Source organism: Amblyraja radiata, chromosome 9, assembly GCF_010909765.2.
Source record: "Amblyraja radiata isolate CabotCenter1 chromosome 9, sAmbRad1.1.pri, whole genome shotgun sequence".
Classification (NCBI taxonomy): domain Eukaryota; kingdom Metazoa; phylum Chordata; class Chondrichthyes; order Rajiformes; family Rajidae; genus Amblyraja; species Amblyraja radiata.
The window spans coordinates 34263594-34288782 of NC_045964.1; the positions used below are offsets into that span (position 1 = coordinate 34263594).

At 36.7% G+C, this 25189-nt stretch overlaps 1 protein-coding gene across 10 annotated transcripts in view; it reads right to left on the minus strand.

Annotated features, from left to right (window-relative positions):
* Positions 1-442: 442 nt before the first annotated feature.
* mark3 (microtubule affinity regulating kinase 3) overlaps positions 443-25189 on the minus strand; it is a 92364-nt gene continuing 67617 nt past the window's right edge. For 3 of the 10 annotated variants that reach the window (XM_033027088.1, XM_033027084.1, XM_033027082.1), the window contains 4 exons: positions 22082-22342; positions 20144-20170; positions 3943-3987; positions 443-2217 (listed from right to left, as the gene is read on the minus strand). In XM_033027088.1, coding sequence (XP_032882979.1) covers positions 1872-2217; positions 3943-3987; positions 20144-20170; positions 22082-22342 — 679 coding nt within the window. In that variant the 3' untranslated portion in view covers positions 443-1871. Of the gene's footprint in view, positions 2218-3942; positions 3988-8492; positions 8573-20143; positions 20171-22081; positions 22343-25189 lie in introns of all 10 variants that reach the window. The other 7 variants (XM_033027092.1, XM_033027089.1, XM_033027090.1 and 4 more) reach the window with 4 other exon arrangements.

The following is a 25189-nucleotide window of genomic DNA, read 5'->3' on the forward strand; positions in this document are numbered from 1 at the left end:
TTTTTACCTCTTCTTGCCCACCTACACAATATGTGCATTTTTTGGTAAAAACATATGTTATGGCCTACTTCATTTGCCCATTTGTCAAAAAATATGCACTTTTGATACTCAGTAAAATGTTACGTCGAGCAGGACGGCAATGAAAGATATGAATATTGCATTTGGTAATCGTAAATTCATTGGTCCTTTAAGGTTCTCATTTTAGTTTGCTGTACTTTTTGTAACTAAAAATAAAAGTAAAATCAATGTATTTATCCAAACAAACAGAGAATGACAACTAGATGCAATGATTTTCAGCTGAGAGCTGACCTGCTTACAATTATAGATTCTATTTTTACAGAACAAAAATCAATGCAGGCAGGGGAACTACATTAACATATTGCAAATCTGGAGAGATGGGGCCACGCTACAAAAATATGATAAAATACCGTGCTTCCTGCTGTTTGATGTTCAGAAATGTTTATTTTATAGTATACAAGGATTTCCAAAATGAGTGATAAAATTGCAAAAAAGATTGGAGCTTTCGTTTCACAAACTTGGTTTTGCACCTTTTCCGATATGCTGTTTTTCTTGATAGTAGGGTAGTCAGCAATGCTTTTCCATGGAACTATTTTTGTGAAAAGAAAACTATGGAATTAAATATATACACTCAATTCATTGACATAATTGTGTAGATCCTTTATGAGTAATTGAGATCTGTGAGATTGCAGAAATACATTTTTTGTTTTGTTCCTTTAATGAAGAGATCAGTGAACCTGAAATGCGGACAATTTACATTGATTTCATAACTCCTGGTCATTACAGAACATTAAAAAAAAGGAAAACAAATTATATAACAATATGATGCTGTCTGCAAAACTAAGTTACATTATTTACATTCCAAAGGACATTGCGGACAGCTTGAAAGGAAAACAAAATGCATACTTAAGTGAATATTGTCCCATGGGGCCCAACAGTTAAATTACAAACTCAAACATTTTTACTGAGCTAATATGTGTGGAGGCCAATCATTTTCAATATTAACAATAATTACAGCTAAATAATGGCAGAACAAAACTGTTTATGATCTAAGCTTTGTTGTAAAGAAACCAAAATAATTATATAATTGATGTCCTAATTGATCAAGGAACCAGTCTTAGATGGTGATATTTTCTACAGTAGAGAAACCCTAAGTGTGGTTTAGTATCGGTGATCTATAGAACGCAAATCATTTTAAAATCACAGCACTCCTGGTTTAACACAGGTAATTAATATCATTAATAGGCCTAAATACATCTGGTATTTTCTTTCATTTGCAGAACTTACTCATCATGTAATATATTGTTTTATGAAAATACTAGGTATACCTCAACTGTCTGAAGATCATTAAACACAGCTGATGAAAAATGAGTTTATTTGTTTCTTACAATGCATTATCATTGAAAAGCTAAGCACCTGAATCAGTACCAAGGAGGGAAGATATGCAGGATTAAAGCACATGAGTATCTTCATGTCCCACATTCAACTGGATTTTAACTGGAATTTCTTTCATTAAACAATTTTTCTTAAATACAGGGATCATACTTCCATAGAATTTCAGTTTATTTCACAGGTTACTGACTCTAAGCTAATAACAAACATATTAAGTAACTGAGATGAAGGGGCAAACTGTTCAGAATGTTGTAGTGCACTTCTTAAAACAAAAATGTATTCACTCCCCCAACCGCTCATCCCACCCACGAGAATTTCCGCTCTCTTATAATACCATGATCTGAAGTTACAGAGTTATTGCGTAAGCATTATCCTATACATTTTCTTCAGTAAATTTCCACCAGTGTTCAGAAAAAAACACTCATGAAATGTTATTTAAGAAATTATAGCTTAACCATATTTTACAGCCTTAATTCATTGGCAATTTTGGAAGCAATATTTTTGAAAGCTATGGATGTTCCTGATATTCGCTTAAATCGAACTCCATTAAGTGACAGTCTTGGCAGTTTGCAAACCTCCATCTCCCACTGGACAAGATTCTCTGCATGTCCATCGCCATGGACACAGAAGAGCAAGAAACGCTCACGTTGTTCATAATCACAATTGTTTGCATCAAGGACTTTTCTGATCTCCTTCATCATATCATTGGGATCCATGGAACTCGTTGTTTTCATACTCCAGGTAAATCTAAGTGAACGGGGTTTTGCTTCTTTGATTTCGTCTTTTTGATCCCCAGATACATTGCGACTGTAAACAAAAAAGATTGGGCAACAAAACATTAGGATACCAATCGACATTATATTGCTCCTATCCCTACACTTCACTTTTTCATAGTCAAAATCTGTCAACAAAAATGGATCAGATAGAAGCTGGGATTAGTTTTACAGCCCTCGCTCATTTCTTAAAACTATGAAAATATTGCAAGAATTAATTTAATTGTAAATTTATAAAGCTACAATTTATTTTTTTGCTGCAGCATCTGCACATCAATGCCAGTCGAGCAGTATATCTGGATTCACTGATTCATCTCACAAACAGCAATTCAAATTACTTTTAGCTGGCAGCTTCATATTCCATAAAGTGCATCTTCACACTCACACAAAAGGAAGTTGAAACATGTGTTACATATCGGTTATATCCTTGGGAACAGCTTAAATTTAATATGCTTTGCTTGAGGAACATGAATCCCATATCATTAATATCTGCATCACCTATCGTTAAAAGAGTGTTATCCAGGAAGCTGAACTCTATGGAACTTCAAAAGCACAGGCAGCTCTCTTCATGAGAACATAGTGGTGCATATCAAAGTGCAAAGAATAGCAGTGACAAATGCACGAGTCCTGCAAATGTGGTGCTGCGTGAACTGCAAGTCTAAATATTGCATTTGAGCATGAAAAAAACCCGGAGCATTGCATTAAAAAAATCTGAATTCTGATATCTTTATGATTACCAAATATTTTGAAAAGTACAGTTCAACATAAATGTAAAGAAAACAAAGGGGAAAGGGGTCTTGAGCTGGTGCTCATTTATTTATTTTTCTGTGTCCATAAGGTGGAGCTACAGAGCCAATACCTGGTAACCAATCACAAAGGCAGTGCCCACGCACCCACAAGCAGGTTAGATTTATTTTTTAAATTGCATTAGTGACAATCAAATACCAGTGAAAGCAGAATTTTAAAGAAAAATGATTTGATTAGCAAAATAATCTTTTCAGGCATCTGACATGCACGGACGCTCATTAGTATGTTCAAATGCCTTCCAGGTAAATTGTTATATGGGTTTGAATGTAAGAAGCTAACTCTTTGAGAATGCCCAACCATTCAATCATGACCAAACTTTCACCTCAACACTATTTCCCTGCAGTATCCGCACATCCCTCAATTCCCCTCTATTCCAAAAACAATATACAGTATTTTCAAAGTTTGTTATAAATGATCTACTCCTTACCAATTGTGTGGCAAATTTACCCTTCAAATGTCTTTTGTTGACCAGACCAGCTAGTTTTTTGTTAACATTGCTGTGTTGCAAAGCTGATCTGTTTGGCTGGGTACCAGCTGATATGTCTGCTGCATAAAACTAATCAATCTTTAGCTCCCAGTGCCAAATTTCTACTTACTTTTCTCAGCATTCACCAAGGGTGACAGGTTCTCAACATCACCACATGTTGAAAGGATGAGATTTTTTAAAATAAATTTAATTAAATATCCTTATTTAACATAGATTGAACTAATCCTCTGGTTGGTGATGTGATATGGAATTTTAATAGTTAATACTTTCAAATTACTAATTAAAAATTCAAATCAAAATCTGAAGTTTCTGATTCAAATTTTAACATTATACATTCCACAAAGTCAATATTTCAACAATCTGATCAAAGACATCAGCATTTACAACAAAGGTTTATCGTGAAAAAAGGCACACACATTTTGAAAGGCAGCTTTTAGTTGCACTGTGATAAATTTGTATTCTCACCTTGAGCCCTCAAATCTCCCGTTTCTCTCAGGTTCAGTTGGGACCCTCGGTGAAAGCAATCCGAAAGCACAAGTGAGTAAAAGAAGAAGAAAATTCTTAAACCTATGTAACTTAGTCTGTTGCATACCAAGACTACAAAGAACATGATATGGAATAGACAGAAAACATGCAATTTTGTGTGACAAAGACAATTCTATATATAATCACACTTTCAATATAAATACTTTAAAAAATCATTCTATTCTTTAATGGCATATCTGATTTATAATTTTCTACAAATAGGCCAACTGAAGTGTTTACTACAAACAATTATATATCTTACAACTGGAGAGTAGATACAAATCAAAATACTAGAAATGCTGGAAATCTGAAATAAAAGCTGAAAAATGTTGGAAACACCTAGCTGGTCAAGCGAAATCAAGCAAAAGAAACACCTAGCTGGTCAAGCTAAATCAAGCAAAAGAGAAACAATGTGAACATTTTGTTGGAAATCTTTCATCACAACTAGCAGAGTTTCCAGGATTTTCACTTTTTTTGATAGTAGTCACACAATAAATGTTGAGAAAATTCACCAATAAGGTAGCAGACTGAAAGTAATTACACAAAATGTTATAAGCTCATGTTATTGATGGGTGCAGCAGAGACCATCAGTTGGGAAAAATTATAGGAGTAAATTTGAAGTTGGCAGACAATAAATCGTGGACACTGCAAGGATCAATGTTTGGACTTTTTGAAGTGTGCAATACTGACTCTTCTAAGGGAACATAACATAATACACGTGGGTGTCTCATGTAAATCAGTTTTTCCTAATCTACAATGCTGTCCAATTTGATGGGCTTTCCCTAGTTTGTCCTTTACTCCAGATGTCCAACAAAAGACGGTTTCTGTATCTCATAGTTACATCATGGTTTGTGTACGTCTTTCCTCTCTGTTCTCATTCAATTTGCAACTTTCCTGGATAGGTTAGCTTTCTTAACAAGGATTCATCAGTTGTCATTTATTTCCTTATCTCCACTCCATCACATATATCACCATTGTTCCCACCTTTTCACCTTCTCTGCAATTTCCATGCCTAATTTCTACATTTTCTCAGTTACTGCAAAAGATGTAGAACCTCCCTTTGCCGCTCGACAAAAGCAGCCTAACTTGCAGATTATATGTAGAAATTAGAACTTATGCTTTTCTATTTTCCCTAGTAAAATGTAGGTTTTTTTTAAATGGCAAGAAAATAGAAAATATTGGATCTCACAAGAGGTGGGACTACTTGCATATGAGTCCTGGAAAGTTAACATGCAAATATGGGTTGTAGATATTTGGTTGCTCAGGTCCATGTTTTCCCCATCAGATTTAAACATGCAAAGCGAATATTGGTACAATTTTGGACACAAGAAGATGAGGGGATTTAAGAATAGTGTAAAGTGTGAAGTTGAGCTGGATGATCATTCAAGTAATAATTGCTTTGAAGGGTTAAAAGGCCTGTTTATCCTGCTGAACTTTATGAAATTATGTGAACAATGGGTTCGACAGGAATGCAAGAAAAATAAAAGCACAACTGTCCAGTGTCTAAGAATGGATAATTTTGAGGCTAGGCTAGAGGTTGAAACAAAGAGATGCAATTCAATAATCAAAACTCAATATAGAGTTAATCATTTTAAATGAGGCACTGGGAGATTGGAAGTGAACACGTACGTGAAAAGTGGTGAAGATGACCTGCTGTGAAATATGACAGGCAGTGAGATTTCAAATGCCCTTTTTTTTTTTTATGGAGGATGGGAGGATTAACAGTGCAGCATTAAAATACAAGTCTGGAGGAGCCAAACACATGAATGAGATTTTCAGTAGCTGATGGGCTGAGACCAGACCATGATTATAGAGAAAAAAAGGAGGGTTTTGTAATGTAGGGGATATGAGATTGGGAACAGAACTGAAGATGACAAAGGTTGTAACATATCCCTTTAGAGGAAGATGAACATTATTCCTTAAAGAAGTGTATCAAGAGTTATTTAAATAAGATGAACTGAAGACATCAAAAATTTAAATATTTTAGGTCAATATTTTTTCATCAGTGGAGGAAAAATTAAATCGTTGACTTGAATTGCTAACACAACTTTTCCTCTACGTCCTAAAATCATTTCCAGCATTTGGTTATTTCATGTTTCCACCATTCTCAGGATTTTGATTTTGTATTAACAGAATCCTTGTCCATTAGGACACCAGAAATCTATCTCATTACTTATTGCACAATTCAGAAATTCGGGCATAAGAATCTCATAGATCCATAATTTATGAAAATCCTTCAGCAGCACTACAAAATAATAATGTTAAAATGTTTTTAAATAATTAACGTAAAAGGCGAGTAGAAATAAAATGCTGGAGAAAATGAATTTGAAACACAGAAAACCCAGAAGTGCCATTAATAGAAGCTAAAAACGATAATTTAAATCACACATTAAACTGTAAATGTCGTCATTTTTTCCTCTAAAATGAAACTAAAAGAAAAAAGCACATTTTTACGCAATATATTTGGTACTTCCTGCTTTCTTTCCCCATTATATCTCCAACATCATCTCTTCTTTCAAGTACAACATGTAAAATGAGCACAGATGTGAACGGATCAATACATGCTGGTACCAAATTCAACTGTTAAATCATTTGGGTTTTTGGATTTCAGTGGTTACAGATTTTAAACCAAAAATTAAGCAAGGTTTTGAATGCATCCAATGTTGTTTTGATATCATGGCATAAAATACATACCACAAATTTAGAACAATAATAGATATTTTAGAATATTAAAAAAATTCCAACTGAAGCACTCTTAAAATTGATTTGCCATAACAATGAAAAAGATAATGTAAGCCTCATCTGCCAATAGATGTTAAAGTTTTTGATTTAATGGACTAGAGATTGCTTACAAACTAAGCAAACCAATTATTTTGGAAAACTAGTTCAAATTTAACAGCTATACATCCACAGTATGTAATATTTACCAACACATATGGGAGATTAATGAGTATTCTGTTATTCAAACCTGCAATTAGACTAATAATTAAAACAATGGGAGGCATTACGTTTAATTTTTTTCTTTGGAATTAATAAATCATAACAAAATTGTACATTTCAAACTGTATCACTAAAATTCTGGTTGTTGATTTATAAGATGATAGAGGAGCTTTTTTATGTTATCTTCGTTACAAGAGGGTTACTTCACTTTACTTTAACACCGCCATCAGTTTTACCACCTGTAATGTAACATCTTTCCTACAGACCTAAGATTGAACGTACTGGTACACCTTTGCAGAAATTAAATTTGTAATTGCCCATTATGGGATGGAGCATTTGCGCACAATAGATTTAAACAATGACAAAATGTATTAATTTAATCTTAGTTGTTAGTTTTCACTGAACTTGTTAGAAATGTGAATTTGCACTGTATTCAAATCCGCTTTAAAGGTTGACTATTTGTGACTAATGCTTAATTTCAAGTTCAGCTAAAAATGCTGTTTCCCTCAAGCATTTTCAACAAAAAAGGACCTCATGGGCACAAAAAAAAGCCTCAACTGCAACAAATTCAAAAGGCTCAATAACTGTGCAGTGCGATTTAAAATGTAGATTTATTTATGACCAGCTTATGAATATCAGTACATCCTATATATTTAGTTTATCAACATTAATTACAATAGCCACTAATAAACACAGGAAAGAAAGGAAATCTGCAAACAATGTAAAGTAATGCTGAAAAATAATCGTATAACTAAAGTTCTTATATCCAAGTTCAAAACAAGTTCAAAACAGTCTTACATACAATGCTGCAAATTGATTGTGCGTTAACGATCCTCAAGTTAAATGATATTAGGTGCCATAATTTAAAGAAAACATAAATTTTCCAATGCATTAGTTAGAGGGTAAAAATAAATCAAACCCAGACATTCCTCCCACTGCGTGAACACTACATGCATTATTTTGCCACAGAAAAGTATTTAAAAAAAGAGTCTGGTCTTCTTAAATTGACAATAAAAAATTAGTTGCGTCCTGAAATATTTCCTTATTAAACACAGGAATCTTACACAATAAATATTTAATTTCTCAATTTTACTGAAATTATATTTTAAATGTGGTTTAACACATAACTGTCTTTTTGATTAGCTTTCACATTCAAACAGAATAAAATAGGATAAACAGCATGCTGAAACCAAGGATGCTTTTCAGCACAGAAAACACATTTTGAGATATTTAACAATCCTAAGCTAACATATACACAAATAAGGAAACCAATAAATTTAAATCAAATTTCAAATAGGGTATTTCTTAATTCTAAAATATCATAAACTGATGTATTTTTTGGATCATTCAAAATAATTCTGTATGAATCATTTAAATGTGACTAATCTTCAGCTACTGCATTCATTAGACTGTGGGAAATATATTTCTGAACTCAGATCTGGAAGAGAAGAGGAATTCCAAACATAATACAGGGTTTGTAAGTGTTTAAAGAAAAAAAAAGTTCAGAAATAAAGCTATGAGGAGGAAAGATTTAGAGACTGAAGACTTACTAACAGTCTTTGATCCTTGTGAAGTATTTGCAGGCACTGATTTGTTCGCAGTCTGCCGTTTTGATGGGTCAATAGTGACCCTGAGAAGAGGAAAAATGTTGGAGAATTAAACTGTACATGTAGATTAATCAGTCTGACAGAAATCAGCCCATGTGCTGATGTTCCCATCTCCTTATCTACAAGTAAATTAGAATAACTAAATGAATCCAACTTCCTCATCACTGACCAAAGATGATCTAGGTTCCCACTCTAAACTGCAATATTCTTTGGTAGTTTTCAATGTTGAACATACAGCTGACGAAAGTGAAGCTGGGAAATAATATTGTAGCACTAAATAAACATTGTATTTTTCACTCTCCATCAAGTGTCAATGAAAATGCAGCATCCATTTATGCCTTTAGAGAAAAAAAAATCCTGCCTGCCATCATGTCTGTCTATGCTTTCCTCGACTTTTTTTCAGAACTCATAGTAATTCACTTTTATTACTATAAATTGAAATAGGAGAAAACCAGCATCACCGAAAACATTAATCGTTCATGTACCTCAATACTAAGTTGCAAAATATCGGTGCATACTCCTAATACTCCTAAGTAGTCCTAATACTCTTAAGTATTTTTCTAACAATTATTATATATTTTTTTAAACTGGCTGCGAAGCTCTTGATGAATTATTCTAAGAATCCTTGTCCAAAGCACCTTGAACTTGATTCAATTAAAATTCTTCTTAGCCCATGGTGTCACTGACAAGGTTAGCATTTGTCCAACTTTTGCTGTGCAGATGAATGGTCAACCTTCTCAACAGATTGATATAATTAAGTCAATTGCAATGCTTCTTCAGCAGGTAACTAGATTGAAGTACAGAGGAGGACAGAATAAACAATTCCCGAAGGCACTTTAATGAATCAGTTAGCCTTTGATAACTTTCTGACTACTTTCATTGATACTAGAAATTTAGTAAAGCACAGAATTAAAGGATGTGGTGATGATGTAGTCGTTAGCCATTGATAACATCCTGGCAACTTTCACTGACACTAGAATTTTAATTAAGCACTGAATTAAAGGATGTGGTGATATGTAGTTGTTTAATTATATGACTAGTATTCCAGAGGACTGGACAGACAAAAAAAAATCAAATTAATGAAAATGACGACCACTAAACAGTTGAATTGTTAAATCAAGCTTTCCGAGGTTCACAAATATTGTTCAGGCGGATAAATCCTTCTCATTTTAGACACGACTATTATGGAAAACAGACTCTGGCAATTTACCCTACCAACGCCTCACCCAATTTTATGTATCTCTAGCATGTCATCTCTCAACCTCCTTCGCTCTAGGAAAACAGACCTAATCTATCCAATCTCCCATTATAACTCAAGCTTTCCAATCTGGTCACAGCCTTGTGAACCCACAGTGGTTTAATCAAATATTTCCAGTAGTTTGGCCACCAAAGCGCCACACAATGATCCAGGTGCAGCTTGACTAACAACTGGTACAACAGTAAATGCATGTATGCCATACACCACCTTCATCTCTCTGTCTACCTGCTTGTAACTTTCATGGAACTATATACTTGTACCCCAAGGTCTCTGTTCAACACCATTCCCAAGCACCCTGCCATTCAGTGTGTATGTCCTGCCCTGGTTTAACATCCCAAGTTGCATAATTTTCCACTTGTTAAGTTAAATTTTCCACTTGTTTGAGTTAAATTTCATCTGCCATTCTAATGTCCACTTTCCAAGTTCAACTATATCCTATGGTAAACTTAGACAATCTTCTTCACCGTTTACTCTACCGGCAATTTGTGTCATCTGCAAACTTACAGGCTATCCTGAGCTACAAATGTTTGACATGAAATTTTAGACACCACTTACATACATACAAATTAACGCCCATAAATATTAATTCAAACATGAACCAGTCTAACAAAAAAATGGTTTAGATATAACCTCTCGGCAATAATCAGAATCCATTGCTTCTTATGAGAACGCAAGCTAACCAGAAAGTCACTTAAAATAGTTGCTTTCAAAATTGACAAGCAATCACTTCCATTGACACTTGTCCAACAATTCTCTGTAAAAACCCATGGTTATTTCAAGCTCATCAATCGCAGCTATTGAACCCGGGACATCTCAATTCTGTACCATTGTAACTAAGTGGGGGAAGACAATCAATAAATGTTCATGTCAATGGACCTTCATCAACACAATTTGCTGCAATACTGCAGAGACATGGTTATGAGTGATTTATATTTGGAAATTTGCCTGGGTATGTTTGTTAACCAAGAGCAGGACAAATCCAACCTATCTAATTAATAACCTGACCATCAATCAGCAGCAAAGTAATGAAAGGTATCTTCAAAAGTGCTATCAAGTGGAACTTCCTCACTTATACCAATGCTTAGTATTAGTCCCAGTGAAACCTAAACAAGGCCCTCAGCTCCAGACATGATCATAACCTTAGTGCAAATATGGACGAAGGAACTGAATTCAAAAGCTGGAACTGGGTGTTCATGACATCAAGAGAGCATTTCCCCTAAGGTGACATTCATGAGCTTTGGTTAAGCCTATGTCACACTACTTGTGACTCACCATCTTTCCAGCATCTACAAGGCACAAGATAGGAGTGTGATGAAATACTTGCTCGATTGACTGCAATTCCTACAATATTCAAGAAGCTTGGCACAAACCATTCATTTCCTCTATCACCAGCACACAATGTGCAATGCTGCACTGTATACTACTGCAAACATCCATTACAGTTACCTATCTAGGCTACTCTGATAGCACCTTCCATACCCACAACTTCCACCACGAACGATATCAGGCTCATGGGAAAACAACTATCCACAGGTTCACCTCTAAATAACACACAATCCTGACTTGGAAATATGTTTCCGTCATATGACACATGACTTGGAAATCTGGATCTAAATTCTGAAACACATTAAACAAATTGTCCTTGGAGATGCTTTGCCAGACGGATTGCAGAAGTTCAGAGCAGAGAATCACCGCTTCCTGAGGGTAACTAAGGCTGGGCAATAAATGCTGGCCTTGGTACAACACACAATGTCATAAATGAAAATACAATGAAAAATCTCAAACTGCCTTTGACGTTTTGAACACTGTCTGGATTATTAATTTTCAAAAGCTGTTTCCCCACAAAGGTGTATTATTACTGCTCACCTATTTTTTTGAACTGATATAAATTAAAATTATTATTTTGGGAGGATTGGGGGTCCTTGGTACTACAACTGAACTTTGAATTATTTCAGTGTAAGCTTAATTAATTAAATAATCTGTAAAGTGATTTGTTAAAACTGCAGATATAGATGGTCAGTATTTCACAAGCTATAAATTACAATTCATTCCACATGAGTAGTGAGTGGATAAGTGGGAAGGAAGTGTTTTGAAAGCTGTTCAAAATGCAGGATGGTAATCCTGGCAATAATTTTTTCGTCTCCTTTTGGACAGTTTTTTTCAAGCATTACTGAGTGTAGCATGTTCAGATATAGCATGAAGCCAGTATTTCAGTTTCTCACTGCTCTACTATGAGCTGTGACTAGTGGGGGGTGCCGCAAGGCTCGGTGCTGGGACCCCTGTTATTTACAATATATATTAACGATTTAGGCGAGGGAATTAAAGGTAACATCTCCACGTTTGCGGATGACACAAAGCTGGATGGCAGTGTGAGCTGCAAGGAGGATGCCATGAGGCTGCAGGGTGACTTGGATAGGTTGGGTGAGTGGGCAGATGCATGGCAGATGCAGTATAATTAGGACTGAGATGAGGAAAAACTTTTTTACCCAGAGACAATAAACAATAGACAATAGGTGTAGGAGTAGGCCATTTGGCCCTTCGAGCCAGAACCGCCATTAAATGTGATCATGGCTGATCATCCACAATCAGTACCCTGTTCCTGCCTTCTCCCCATATCCCTTGACTCCGCTATCTATAAGAGCTCTATCTAACTCTCTCTTGAAAGTATCCAGAGAACCGCCCTCCACTGCCCTCTGAGGCAAAGAATTCCACACTCACAACTCTCTGTGTGAAAAAGTATTTCCTCATCTATGTTCTAAATGGCTTACCCCTTAATCTTAAACTGTGGCCCCTGGTTCTGGACCCCCAACATCGGGAACATGTTTCCTGCCTCTAGCGTGTCCAAACCCTTAATAATCTTATATATTTCAATAAGATTCCCTCCCATCCTTCTAAACTCCAGAGTATACCAGCCCAGCCGCTCCATTCTATCAACATATGACAGTGCCGCCATCCCAGGAATTAACCTTGTAAACCTACGCTGCACTTCCTCAATAGCTGGAATGTCCTTCCTCAAATTTGGAGACCAAAACTGCACACAATACTCCTGGTGAGATCTCACTAGGGCCCTGTACAACTGCAGAAGGACCTCTTTGCTCCTATACTCAACTCCTCTTGTTATGAAGGCCAACATGCCATTCGCTTTCTTCACTGCTTGCTGTATGTACCTGCGTGCTTACTTTCAGTGACTGATGAACAAGGACCCCCAGATCCCAATGTACTTCCCCATTTCCCAAATTGACACCATTTAGATAATAATCTGCCTTCCTGTTTTTGCCGCCAAAGTGGATAACCTCACATTTATCCACATTAACTGCATCTGCCATGCATCTGCCCACTTCACCCAACCTGTCCAAGTCACCCTGCATCCTTATAGCATCCTCCTCACAGTTCACATTGTCACCCAGCTTTGTGTCATCTGCAAATTTTACTTTTAACCCCTTCACCTAAATCATCAATATATATTGTAAATAGCTGCGGTCCCAGCACCGAGCCTTGCGGTATCCCCACGAGTCACTGCCAGCCATTCTGAATCTATTGTGAATCTGTGGAATTCTCTGCCATAGAAGGCAGTGGAGGCCATTTCACTAAATATTTTCAAAAGTTAGATTTAGCTCTTGGAGCTAAAGAAATCAAGGGATATTGGGAAAAGGCAGGAGCGGGGTACTGATTTTAGATGATCAGCCATGATCATATTGAATGGCGGTGCTGGCTCAAAGGGCCGAATGGGCTACTCCTGCACCTATTTTTCGATACCGTCAGTTTTTAAAACGCAGTGTCACAGAGCTGCTGCCTCATAACACCAGAGACCTGGGATTGATCCTGTCCTCAGGCACTGTCTGTGAGGAGTTTGCACATTCTCCCTGTGACCGCGTGGGACTCCTCCTACATCCCAAAGACATGCAGGTTTGTAGGTTAATTGGCCTCTGTAAATTGCCCCGAGTAGGCAGTGAGATAGCATAGAACTAGTGTGAACAGGTGATCAAAGTCAGCATAGACAGTGCTGAAGGGCCTGTTTCCTTGCTCTAAAACTGAAACTAAGATGAGCATTAAGCAAAACCAATTTAACTATGTATCAACTATTCTGAGAGAGGAGTTATATCATGAATTGTATTGTGCTGCTATATCAGTCATATTGGGAAATTTGTTTTGAATAGCAGAAATAAACATGCAATTGATTATTCTGTCCCATATGCATAATATGGAAATATGAAATAAACACTCTTGACTTGTGCCCTTAATTGTCCTGCTTCTTGTTAATAAGATCATTACAAAAGTTGCAGGTTTTGAAAAAAAAAATATATTTATGAAAACTTGCACTTTATAAAGATGATTCCTGATTCCAAAAATTATATTACTTAATCTTAGGATATTGTTAGTGTAAAATCGTCGAAAATTTGAAGGCTATGATTGGCGTTTGGAACAAACATAATTTGAGTATCATGAGTAAGATTTCAATTAACAGCTCTTCTTTATTTAAGAAACAAAAGATAACACTTACATGCCTATTAGTTGTAAAAATAATAGGTTTACAAGATAGTTAACAACTTTCCATCCAGCATTCCCTTTGGTCAGTGATAATGAAATGGTTTGCAGTAATTAACTGGTTTACAAATACATTCAAACCTTAGAGCAAAAGGTTAGTAAGCACATTTATTCCATTATAATTTCTGAAATAAAAGTTCTGAAATGTATCTCTGACTGGTCTGTAAATTCCTTCTCCAATCTGGATAATTTAAAATGCTAATACTGATTACATTGGAGGAAGAATGGATGAAAAATAGATAAATTCAAAGAATTTTAATGGACATACTCAACAACAAAAAATATGGAAACAAGATTCATATAGAGATATTAATTTAATTGTTAAATGAAGGTATCAGAACTTCCCCGTTAGTACTGGAGGACAGTTTCTACAATAACTAAATTGATATACAACCGCACTTGTAAAAGTCTTTGTACATAGATCCACTCCAGTTTATGAACAGTCTGAAATTTTGAACGAGCACTTGGTAGGCTCAATGGGATGGATCTGCTAGCTGCTGTGGAGCCACAGACATCTTCTGCCATGTGGGTAATCAGATCGTTGCCGCATTTCCAACTTATGAACAGTTGGGTTTGAGAACAGTTCTCAGGAATCGAACACTGCCATAACTGGGGAGGGCCTGTAAACAATTTCCTTCAAGCTGATGGCCCAAGCTTTGTTTCGTGATAAGGTAAAATCTTTCGGTATTTGACATCATACTCTTGCAAAATGACAAGTTTTGTGATTTCCATGAACATGGAAATCCTGAAGTTGATGTGAATGATTAACAGACAAGCTATCAGAACACAGTATGATACTGCAGCCATCAAGCAATTCAGCGAGGAAGCAGGACCTTGGGCTGATTACTCAACACTTACGATATAAACTTGCCAAAACATTCTGCAGAAGGACAAGTGATGCCATTGATCTCAATGCAGGACAATTGTTCTGAATTTGTTGTTGTTTCCATTGTCGTCATTATTTATTTGTTACGTTGGAGCTCCGCTCAGGCAGTACGCCTGAAATTTCGTTGTATGATTTTACAATGACAATAAAGTGTATTATTATTATTATTATTATGAATGACTCGGGTTAAGAGATGATATTTAAAAATAGAGCCAGGATTTTGCCATAGGTGCCTTTTCATGCCTTTTTTGATGATTTCACGAAGATAATGCCCTTTTCACGATCGAGTGCCTAAATCAGCCTTTTTTGGCCGTTTTACCTGGATGGGACGCTGTAGGATGAGAAGCCAAAGCCACGAAGTCGAAGCCAAATCCCGAACGGACATCACGTCAAAGAGCCAAGAAGCCGAAAGCATGCGGCGCCGAAAACTGAACGGACACAAAGCCGAATGGACACGACGCCTAATGGATATGCCATCGAAACGTCGCCGAACAGACATGATGTCTCCGGGGACAGGAATGGTCCGACACCTTATCAGTCATCTACAATGGTCAGCGATTGGTTCAGACCCCTGCGTTCATTCGGCATCATTTGTTATATGAAAAGTTCCATAATAAAGTAAAAGATAGACACAACTATCAATGCGTTTTGAAATAAATTTTACTGATTGTGCAGGCTTTAAACAAGAAACATTGAGAAATATATTTTGGCAAATAATAAATGTCCTAATTTTGTCCAACTAACAGCTGGCAATTATCCCATTCCTTAGCTTGCATCTGAGTAAAATTTATTTCAAAACGCATTGATAGTTTACGATTATTTAAATGATAAATGGCGCTTCAGAAGCGTTTTCATTTTGCATGTTAAAACCCACCTGAGAACCATGGGCGATTTTGCAATTTTACTGACGGATTTTTCACTTTTAAAACTTTTCATATAACAAATGAATAAAGATAAAAAGTCAATAATGCCTTACTTTTGATGAAATGCAGCGAGCAAACGCGATAATTCCCGATATTTTCGATCTTTAAATCTCCACGGCAAATGTCCGCCAAGCACTTCCGCTGTTTTTGCACCTTCAGCTCCCTCTTGAATTTACCTTAGTTTCTATCTTTTTTTTGGACTGTAAATTTAGGTAGCTGTGCCTCACGGTCACCCCGACTGGCACAGTTAATTGCAGCTCAAAAACGGGCCGGGATACCCTCCTCTTCCCCATGGCTTTTCCCGTTTTTTCTCCGAGCTCTCCCCCCCCCACCCATACCCCCACCCCTCTCCCCCCTCCCACACCCCTCTCCCCCGCTCACACCCCCTCCCACACACCCCCTCCACACATACCCCTACCCCCACATCCCCCCAGCCCACACCCCTCCCCCACACACCCCTTCGCCCACAACGCCCCCGCCCCCACAGCACCCCCCTGCCTCCACACCCCTCCCTGCCACAACCCTCCCACCGCCCACGTACCCCTCCCCCCGCCCACGTACCCCTCCCCCCCACCCTGCCCACACAACCCTCCCTCCCAGTCGCACCTGTGCAGTTGCTGGCTATGGGTGAGTGGTGGAATATTGCATTGGGGGAACGGGTGAGTGGTGGAATATTGCGTTGGGGAATGGGTTGCGTTGGGGGACCAGGCCTCCCATGTGACTGGGATCCAACGGGTCCCACTTAGTCTAGTACCTTTATATTAATGTAGTATACCTTTATATTATAATTTTTAACCATATCTTGGTGGTGGAAATACATGCCTTTTATAACATTTTTGTCAATAAATGCCTTTTCTGTAATTTTATTATGCCTATTTGCCTGCCTATTTCATCGTTTTTTAGTGCCTAAACATCCCGGCTCTATTTAAAAATGATTTAAAGTTGAAGACCATTCTTAAAATGTTCAAGGATTCTTAAAAATACCAGGGATGTGTTAATTTTAAGTTTTTGGAAGCGTTTGAAAATGTCTACATTTTGTTTTAACATTAAAAAAAAGTTTATTAGTATTTCAGAATTGTTTAAGATTTCAATCTTTGACAGTTCCGGAAAAATATTAACCAATACCAACTTTTCATCTCATTTTGTATACAAGCTAGTGAATCCTCCTCGTGTTTCCCACAAATTCCCAGTGGGAGCATCAGTAAAGTCAAAATATTTTATTAGGGATAGGAAGGAACTGCAGATGCTGTTTTAAACTGAAGATAGACACAAATAGCTGGAGTACCTCAGCGTTTCCGGAGAGAAGGAATGGGTGATGTTTCGGGTCAATAGGTCTCAACCCGAAACGTCACCATTCCTTCTTCCCAGAGTTGCTGCCTGTCCTGCTGAATTACTCCAACTTTTTGTGTCTATCTTTTACTTTATTATGGAACTTAATAGTGAGTATGCAACACTCATGTCTGAGTTATTCCAACTTTACTATAGGATGCACATCATCAAGCTAATTCTTTGGTACTGGAACAAGATAATGCTGCAATGACAAATGTACCACCTTTTCGATGCAAAGAAACTGAAAGGTGGAGTTATTCAATGAATCGCAGTATGTTAGTTGGCCAGAGTGGTAAGGCATAAGTGGCAGAAGTTAGAACAACATTTATTTCTTAAACACCAACAAGAAAATATTCTAACTGCCTACATGTCATTCTGCTGGTAAGAACATGATGTGGTTTCTGTTTGCCTACGTGTTTGTAGTGTAAAATTAATTGTGAATTAGTTGTGAATTTCCTGAAAATGAATCCTCTGATTTATCAATTTGATAATAACTTCATATTGACTAAATATATTCAATAGATGGTCAGTAAATCACACATAAACCCATTGTTCAATTTACACCTGTCAGTAGAAGACACCAAACAATGTTTTATGTTTCTTCCCTAGATTGTTATACAAATGCAAGATAAATTTCACTCTTCAGCTTATCTCAGGCGATCACTCGACCAAATCATGTGACAACAGGTACCAGTTTCTGAAATATTAAACGTACAATCTTCTTCAATATCATTTACAAATGCTATGATTCAGTAGACCCAGAGTAGAACTCTTAATTTTTTTTTAACATCTGAGGTTCATTCCCTTAAGCCTTCACCAATCCATGACACTGACTTTATTTTAATCCAGTTTACAATCCAATTGGCTATCATAATTTTACCTACTGTCAGATCTCCCCTCAGCCTCCGACTCCAGAGAAACAATCCAAGTTTGTCCAAACTCTCCTTCTAGCTAATACCCTCAAATCCAGGCAACATTCTGTTAAATCCCCAAAACCTGATCAGATCCATCCCAAATCATTAAGAGATGCGAGGGGAGATTGCAGGGGCTTTAATGAAAATCTTTGCATGATCTCTTGTCACAGGCAAGGTCTCAGAGGACTGAAGAGTAGATAAATGTTGTTACTTTATTTTCTCTTTTGTTTGAAAGACACAGCATGGAAACAGGAGCTTTGGCCCATCAAGTCCACATCAAGCGTCGATCACCCGTTCACATTAGTCCTATTGTCTCATTTTCGCATCCACCCTACACACTAGGGGTAATTTACGGAAGCCAATTAATCAACAGACATGCACATCTTTGGGATATGCGAGGAATGCTGAGCATCCGGAGCAAACACAGAATTTTGTCAGAAATTTGCCTGGATTTAAGGGTATCAGCTACAAGGAGAGGTTGGATAAACACAGAAGGCTGAGGGGAGACATCATAGAAGTATATAAAATTATGAACGGCAAAGATTGGGGTAAGCAAAGTTACAAAGATACAAAGTTCTTGGTCAATGCTCCTGCAATCTCCTCTCTTACCTCTCTCAATAATAACCTGGGATAGATCTCATCAGGGTGAGACATATTTTAGTTATTAGCTAATGTACTGCATTACACATAATGTACTGCACAACATCATTACAGTAAATTAAGCACTACAGTATCATGATATATTATAAAGACAACACAGTAAATCTGTTTAAGAAGGAACAGCAGATGCTGGAAAATCGAAGGTAGACAAAAATGCTAGAGAAACTAAGCGGGTGAGGCAGCATGTATGGAGCAAAGGAAATAGGCGACGTTTCCTATTTCCTTCGCTCCATAGATCCTGCCTCACCTGCTGAGTTTCTCCAGCATTTTTGTCTACCTAAAGAGTAAATATTCCCCTTGAAGAAACATACACAATTAAGCTAAGCGGAATCATACCCAAATAAATAATATCATGGAAGGGGAAAATCATTTCATTAGATGTACAAAGCTTCTCACATATGCTGATAATCTAAATCAGAGAGTTCATTTGTTTGCTTCACTGCTCTGCTGCAACTTAAAATGTTTCCTTTCTGACATTTTCTGGTCATCAAATTGAAACATCAACTATGATTCCTCTCTGCAGATGCTGACTGACCCACTGTGTCTTTCTAGCATTTCTTTTTAAACAAGACTTTTCCATGAGGTATGGCAAATCATCTGTTCTAAAATGCATAAATGGTACTCAAAATTACACCAGTTACCACAGAAATCCATTTTCCCTGCACCTTGATTCTAAATCATACTTTTTACAGCAGACTTTGGAACTGCAATCACAGAATCTGCTTCCTCAGCCCATAATGTATTAAAAATGTTATTTCCGAAGACCAGATTTACAGTGCTAATTATTCAATTAAAAAATGTGAAACCACTCATGCTGGGTGCATTAATAGAAGAGCAATATAATCCCATCACATTTTCAGTTAAAAATGAATCTAATACAATAGCAGGTGGTTAGCATGCTCAGCTGCAGCTATTTTTAAAATGCTCCCCATCATTAATGGTCTAATAGTATACAATTTATAGTGCTTTCATAACCATTACTTTTTTCTCATGTAAGCAGCAAGTCATTGAGTTATCAAGGCTGTGAAATCAGGTTTCTGCTAACATTGCAGATTAAGCCATCACATTTTAAATCCTACCTTTTGGAAAATCTGAAAGACATGTTTCTAAATTTAAAAAAAAATGAGAAAGCAAAAATGTAAATAAAATTCAAATGTATGTAATACAAAAATTGCATGTTTTATGCCTAAATCAAACAATAGTAATGAGAAAGATGCCATGAGATAATTAGGTGTGAATAACCTAGCCACAACTGCTATCTAGATTCAAGCTATGTAGAAAGTATGACTGTTCCAACAGACCAGTCAGGAATAGCTCAATCTTGATTGTTAAAATGAATTTATTCTGTTTTTTTCACATGAATAACTTAGTTCAAGCTTGTGGTACATTCTGACTGGATACCTGTACTTGGTAAAGGGTCCAATTGGGTAGATATTTAGCTTCAGTCGATTGTGGTAAACACTCAATGTAGTGGTGGCTTCACATTGTATATCAATTGTGAAATTTAGCTCTGTTGATTTCAATGTGATTGAATTTCAAAAACGTAGGTTCAAAAACACAAAACCACTACTATACTATATTATGACCAAAGATGGATTTCTCCTTATGTTTAACTTTGAAAATGTTCATAATGTTATAGCTACAGAGTTCAATTTTAGCAATGATGGAGCAGATTCATGTCCATTAATTACAATTTCCTCACAAGAAGATTATGCTCATTATGTGCACCAAACAAATACTTTTGCAATTACTTTACATATAATTTCAGGTTAAAAAAAAGTTTAAAGCATCATTAGCATAGCACATTTGAGACAGGAATTGTTTAAGATAACCTCCAGTATACTTCTTTTCCACAAAATTATTTTGTTTTCCCTATCTTCTGCAATGGAGGAAACAAAACCTAGTTTATAGCTTTTCTGATGTTGAATCATGAAGAACCTTTCAATGAGATTCAAGAAGAATTTTCCAAACTTCTTTGCTGCTTCATAGTTAAGTTTTGTGTCAGGGAAATCGTATAATAATGCAATATGGAACCAAATGATAAAAAATGTTCAAAATAGAGTTGCAATGTTGCAAGAAGAAATAATTAAAAAATGAATTCAGAAGTTCTCAATTTGAATTTGGACTTCTACAAATCTAAATAGTAATTGTAAACTGTTTGTATATCACCCTACTCGGAATTTGAACAATATTTTGTCCAATACATTGTAATGCTTAATGTGTACACTTGTATTGTAAAATAACTGTACCACTATAATAATTTAATACAACAATATCTTAGAAAAATTGTGGAATGTTCTGAGGTTGTGAAAAAAATGCAGATCATTTTCTTTATTAATGCAAAAAAAGTAATTTCAAACCTTTCTGCATTATTGAACAACTGGCACAATACAATTTTAGTCAATTGCTGTCAACCCCACATTGATTCTGAAGATTGTAGCCCAGTCAGGAAACGTGAGCATGTAATCTTAATTACTCGCCTCTTGGCAGAAACGATTAAATCCCGCAAGAGAATGTTAAAGAACCCATAGTATTAACTAAAGTCCAGGACAGTTCTTCTAGAATTTAGTCCAATTAACTCCACCAAAAACAGATTAAGCGGGTCGTTTTCTCATGTTTTAAGGGACATGATTGTGCAAACTGGCTGATGATTTCACCTACACAAAAACAGTATCTACACTTGAAACCTGAGATTATCACAACGCTGCAAGAAGCTTTACTGCACAATAAATTATTTAACGCTAACATGGTGTTGAGGGTTCATATGGTGTGCTCCTGGCCTCTATTATTTTTGTTGAAGTTACATCAAAGCAACAGCTTCCAAGGAACCATAATCCTCACACTTTAGGCAAAGCTACTTTAACATTAATGACAATCTTATGCACCACTGTATAGCAACAGACTCATGTTTGTGGAAAGTTCAATGTCAATTTATTAAGATTAAATACTATAAATTGGAATGAATTGATGTATAATGCATATATATTTTTTAAATCGATATTCTAAATGTTTCCTACCTTCTTGTGAGCTTTGAGGTCAATTTACTAAAGAGATTTGTTGAGCCTCTGCTCCGTGTCTGTGACAAAGGAGTGGCATCGTGAGAGAGCGTTGGGGATGCTGGCGGTCCATTGTAGGTGGCATTTCGCCGCTCTCTGAGCTGGCCACCGTGGAAAGTGCTACGACTTGCAGTCCCTCTGGGGAAACGCATTCGATCAGGAGTAGTGGCGCTGCTGATACTGTGGGTGGAAGTCACAGGAGTTCTTTGCCCTGGAGCAGTGCTACAAGAAAACTTGCTTTTTAAAAACAGCAACATCATTACAGAGAAAATTACATGCTCTATAATTATAATTCAATATTAATATTCCACTATTTCTCAAATCAACAAAAAACTCCTAAAATAACAAAGCCATCTAGTATTTAGAACTTTATAAGTTAGCAATAATTGGTATGTCAAAATTATTAAAAGTCATAACACTTAAATGATAAAAGTGAAAATTTTAGACTTGTAATTGTACAAGAATGCACAATTCAGGTATATAAGCATTATATAATCATTAAACATTTAAAAAAAAATATCATTTAATTGACAAAAGTTGCACTGCAAAACCTAGTCACAGGCAATTTCATTTGGGTTCATCAAAATCCCTTTGAGATAACCAGAATTATATTTGAAATGAAGCCAGAGAAAAATTACTTATGAAAGCGTGTGTGAAGCACACCCAACTGAAAATAAAACCAATTGATGTTCATCAAAACCAATTTGATGAACCCAATTTCATTTGGGTTCATCAAAATCCCTTTGAGATAACCAGAATTATATTTGAAATGAAGCCAGAGAAAAATTACTTATGAAAGCGTGTGTGAAGCACACCCAACTGAAAATAAAACAGCTGGTCCCCTTAGTTTAAGGGCTAAGAAAACCACCTTGAAGAGTGGACATGTAGTATTTACAATTACAGCTCAAATACAAATAATCAGAACTTCTGATCTGTTACTTTCAGAACATTAATTCAGCCTTTTGATGTTATACTGAAGAATGTTATACAGTGCCCTCCATAATGTTTGGGACAAAGTCCCGTCATTTATTTATTTGCCTTTGTACTCCACAATTTGAAAAAATTACGTAGTTAAAGAGCATATTGACAGATTTTAATAAAGGCCATTTTTATACATTTTAGTTTCACCATGTGGAAATTACAGCAGTATTTATACATAGTCCCCACATTTCAGGGCACCATAATGTTTGGGACACAGCAATGTCATGTAAATGAAAGTAGTCATGTTTAGTATTTTGTTGCATATCCTTTGCCTGCAATGACTACTTGAAGTCTGCGATTCATGGACATCACCAGTTGCTGGGTGTCTTCTCTGGTGATTCTCGGCCAGGTCTGTATTGCAGCCATCTTTAGCTTATGCTTGTTTTGGGGACTAGTCACCTTCAGTTTTCTCTTCAGCATATAAAAGGCATGCTCAATTGGGTTCAGATCGGGTGATTGACTTGGCCACTCAAGAATTGATGATTTTTTAGCTTTGAAAAACTCCTTTGTTGCTTCATGTTTGGGATTATTGTCTTGCTGTAGAATGAACCGCTGGCCAATGAGTTTTGAGGCATTTGTTTGAACTTGAGCAGAAAGGATGTGTCTATACACTTCAGAATTCATTATGCTACTACCATCAGCAGTTGTATCATCAATGAAGCCGTGTTCAAAAGGGAACTGCAGATGCTGGAATATCGAAGGTACACAAAATTGCTGGGAAAACTCAGCGGGTGCAGCAGCATCTATGGAGCGAAGGAAGTGAGCCAGTACCTTCAGTAGCCATCCATGCCCAGACCATAACACCCCCACCACTGTGTTTCACAGATGAGGTGGTATGCTTTGGATATTGGGCAGTTCCTTCTCTCCTCCATACTTTGCTCTTGCCATCACTCTGATATAAGTTAATCTTCATCTGATCTGTCCACAAGACATTTTTCCAGAACTGTGGTTGCTCTTTTAAGTACTTCTTGGCAAACTGTAAACCTGGCAATTTTTGCGGCTAACCAGTGGTTTGCATCTTACAGTGTAGCTTCTGTTCATGAAGTCTACTGCGGATAGTGGTCATTGACAAATCCACACCTGACTCCAGAAAAGTGTTTCTGATCTGTCGGACAGGTGTTTGGGGATTTTTTCTTTATTATAGAGAGAATTCTTCTGTCAGCAGCTGTGGAGGTCTTCCTTGGCCTGCCAGTCCCTTTGCGATTAGTAAGCTCACCAGTGCTCTCTTTCTTCTTAATGATGTTCCAAACAGTTGATTTTGGTAAGCCTATGGTTTGGCTGATGTCTCTAACAGTTTTATTCTTGTTTCTCAGTCTCATAATGGCTTCTTTGACTTTCATTGGCACAACTTTGGTCCTCATGTTGATAAACAGCAATAAAAGTTTCCAAAGGTGATGGAAAGACTGGAGGAAAGACTAGGTGCTGAGAGCTCTCTGATACCTGCATTAAGGAGGCAATTAAACACACCTGAGCACTTACAGACGCCTGTATCGCAAACACTATGGTGCCCTGAAATGGAGGGACTATGTATAAACACTATTGTCATTTCTAAATGGTGAAACCAAAATGTATAAAAATATGCTTTAATAAAATCTGACAATGTGCACTTTAACCACGTGATTTTTTTATATTACAAATCTCAAACTGTGGAGTACAGAGGCAAATAGACAATAGGTGCAGGAGTAGGTCATTTGGCCCTTCAAGCCAGCACCGCCATTCAATGTGATCATGGCTGATCATCCTCAATCAGTACCCCGTTCCTGCCTTCTCCCCATATTGTATTGTATTGTATTGTATTGTATTCAAATTTATTGTCATTGTCTCAGTTAGAGACAACGAAATGAATTTCCCTTACAGGCAGTATCATAAAAATAAAAATAAATAAATAATAATAAATAATAAAACATATTAAAAATAAAATAGAATTTAAAAAAACAAAAAGCACAAACACTGAAAGTCCACGACACAACATAACACAGTGGCACCAAGGTGAGGAAGGCACCATAGTCCAGCCAGCCTCCACTCCGTTCTTCCCAGATGTTCACTCGTGGTCGAGGCCTTCCTAGCACCCGCAGTCGCCGCCCTGGG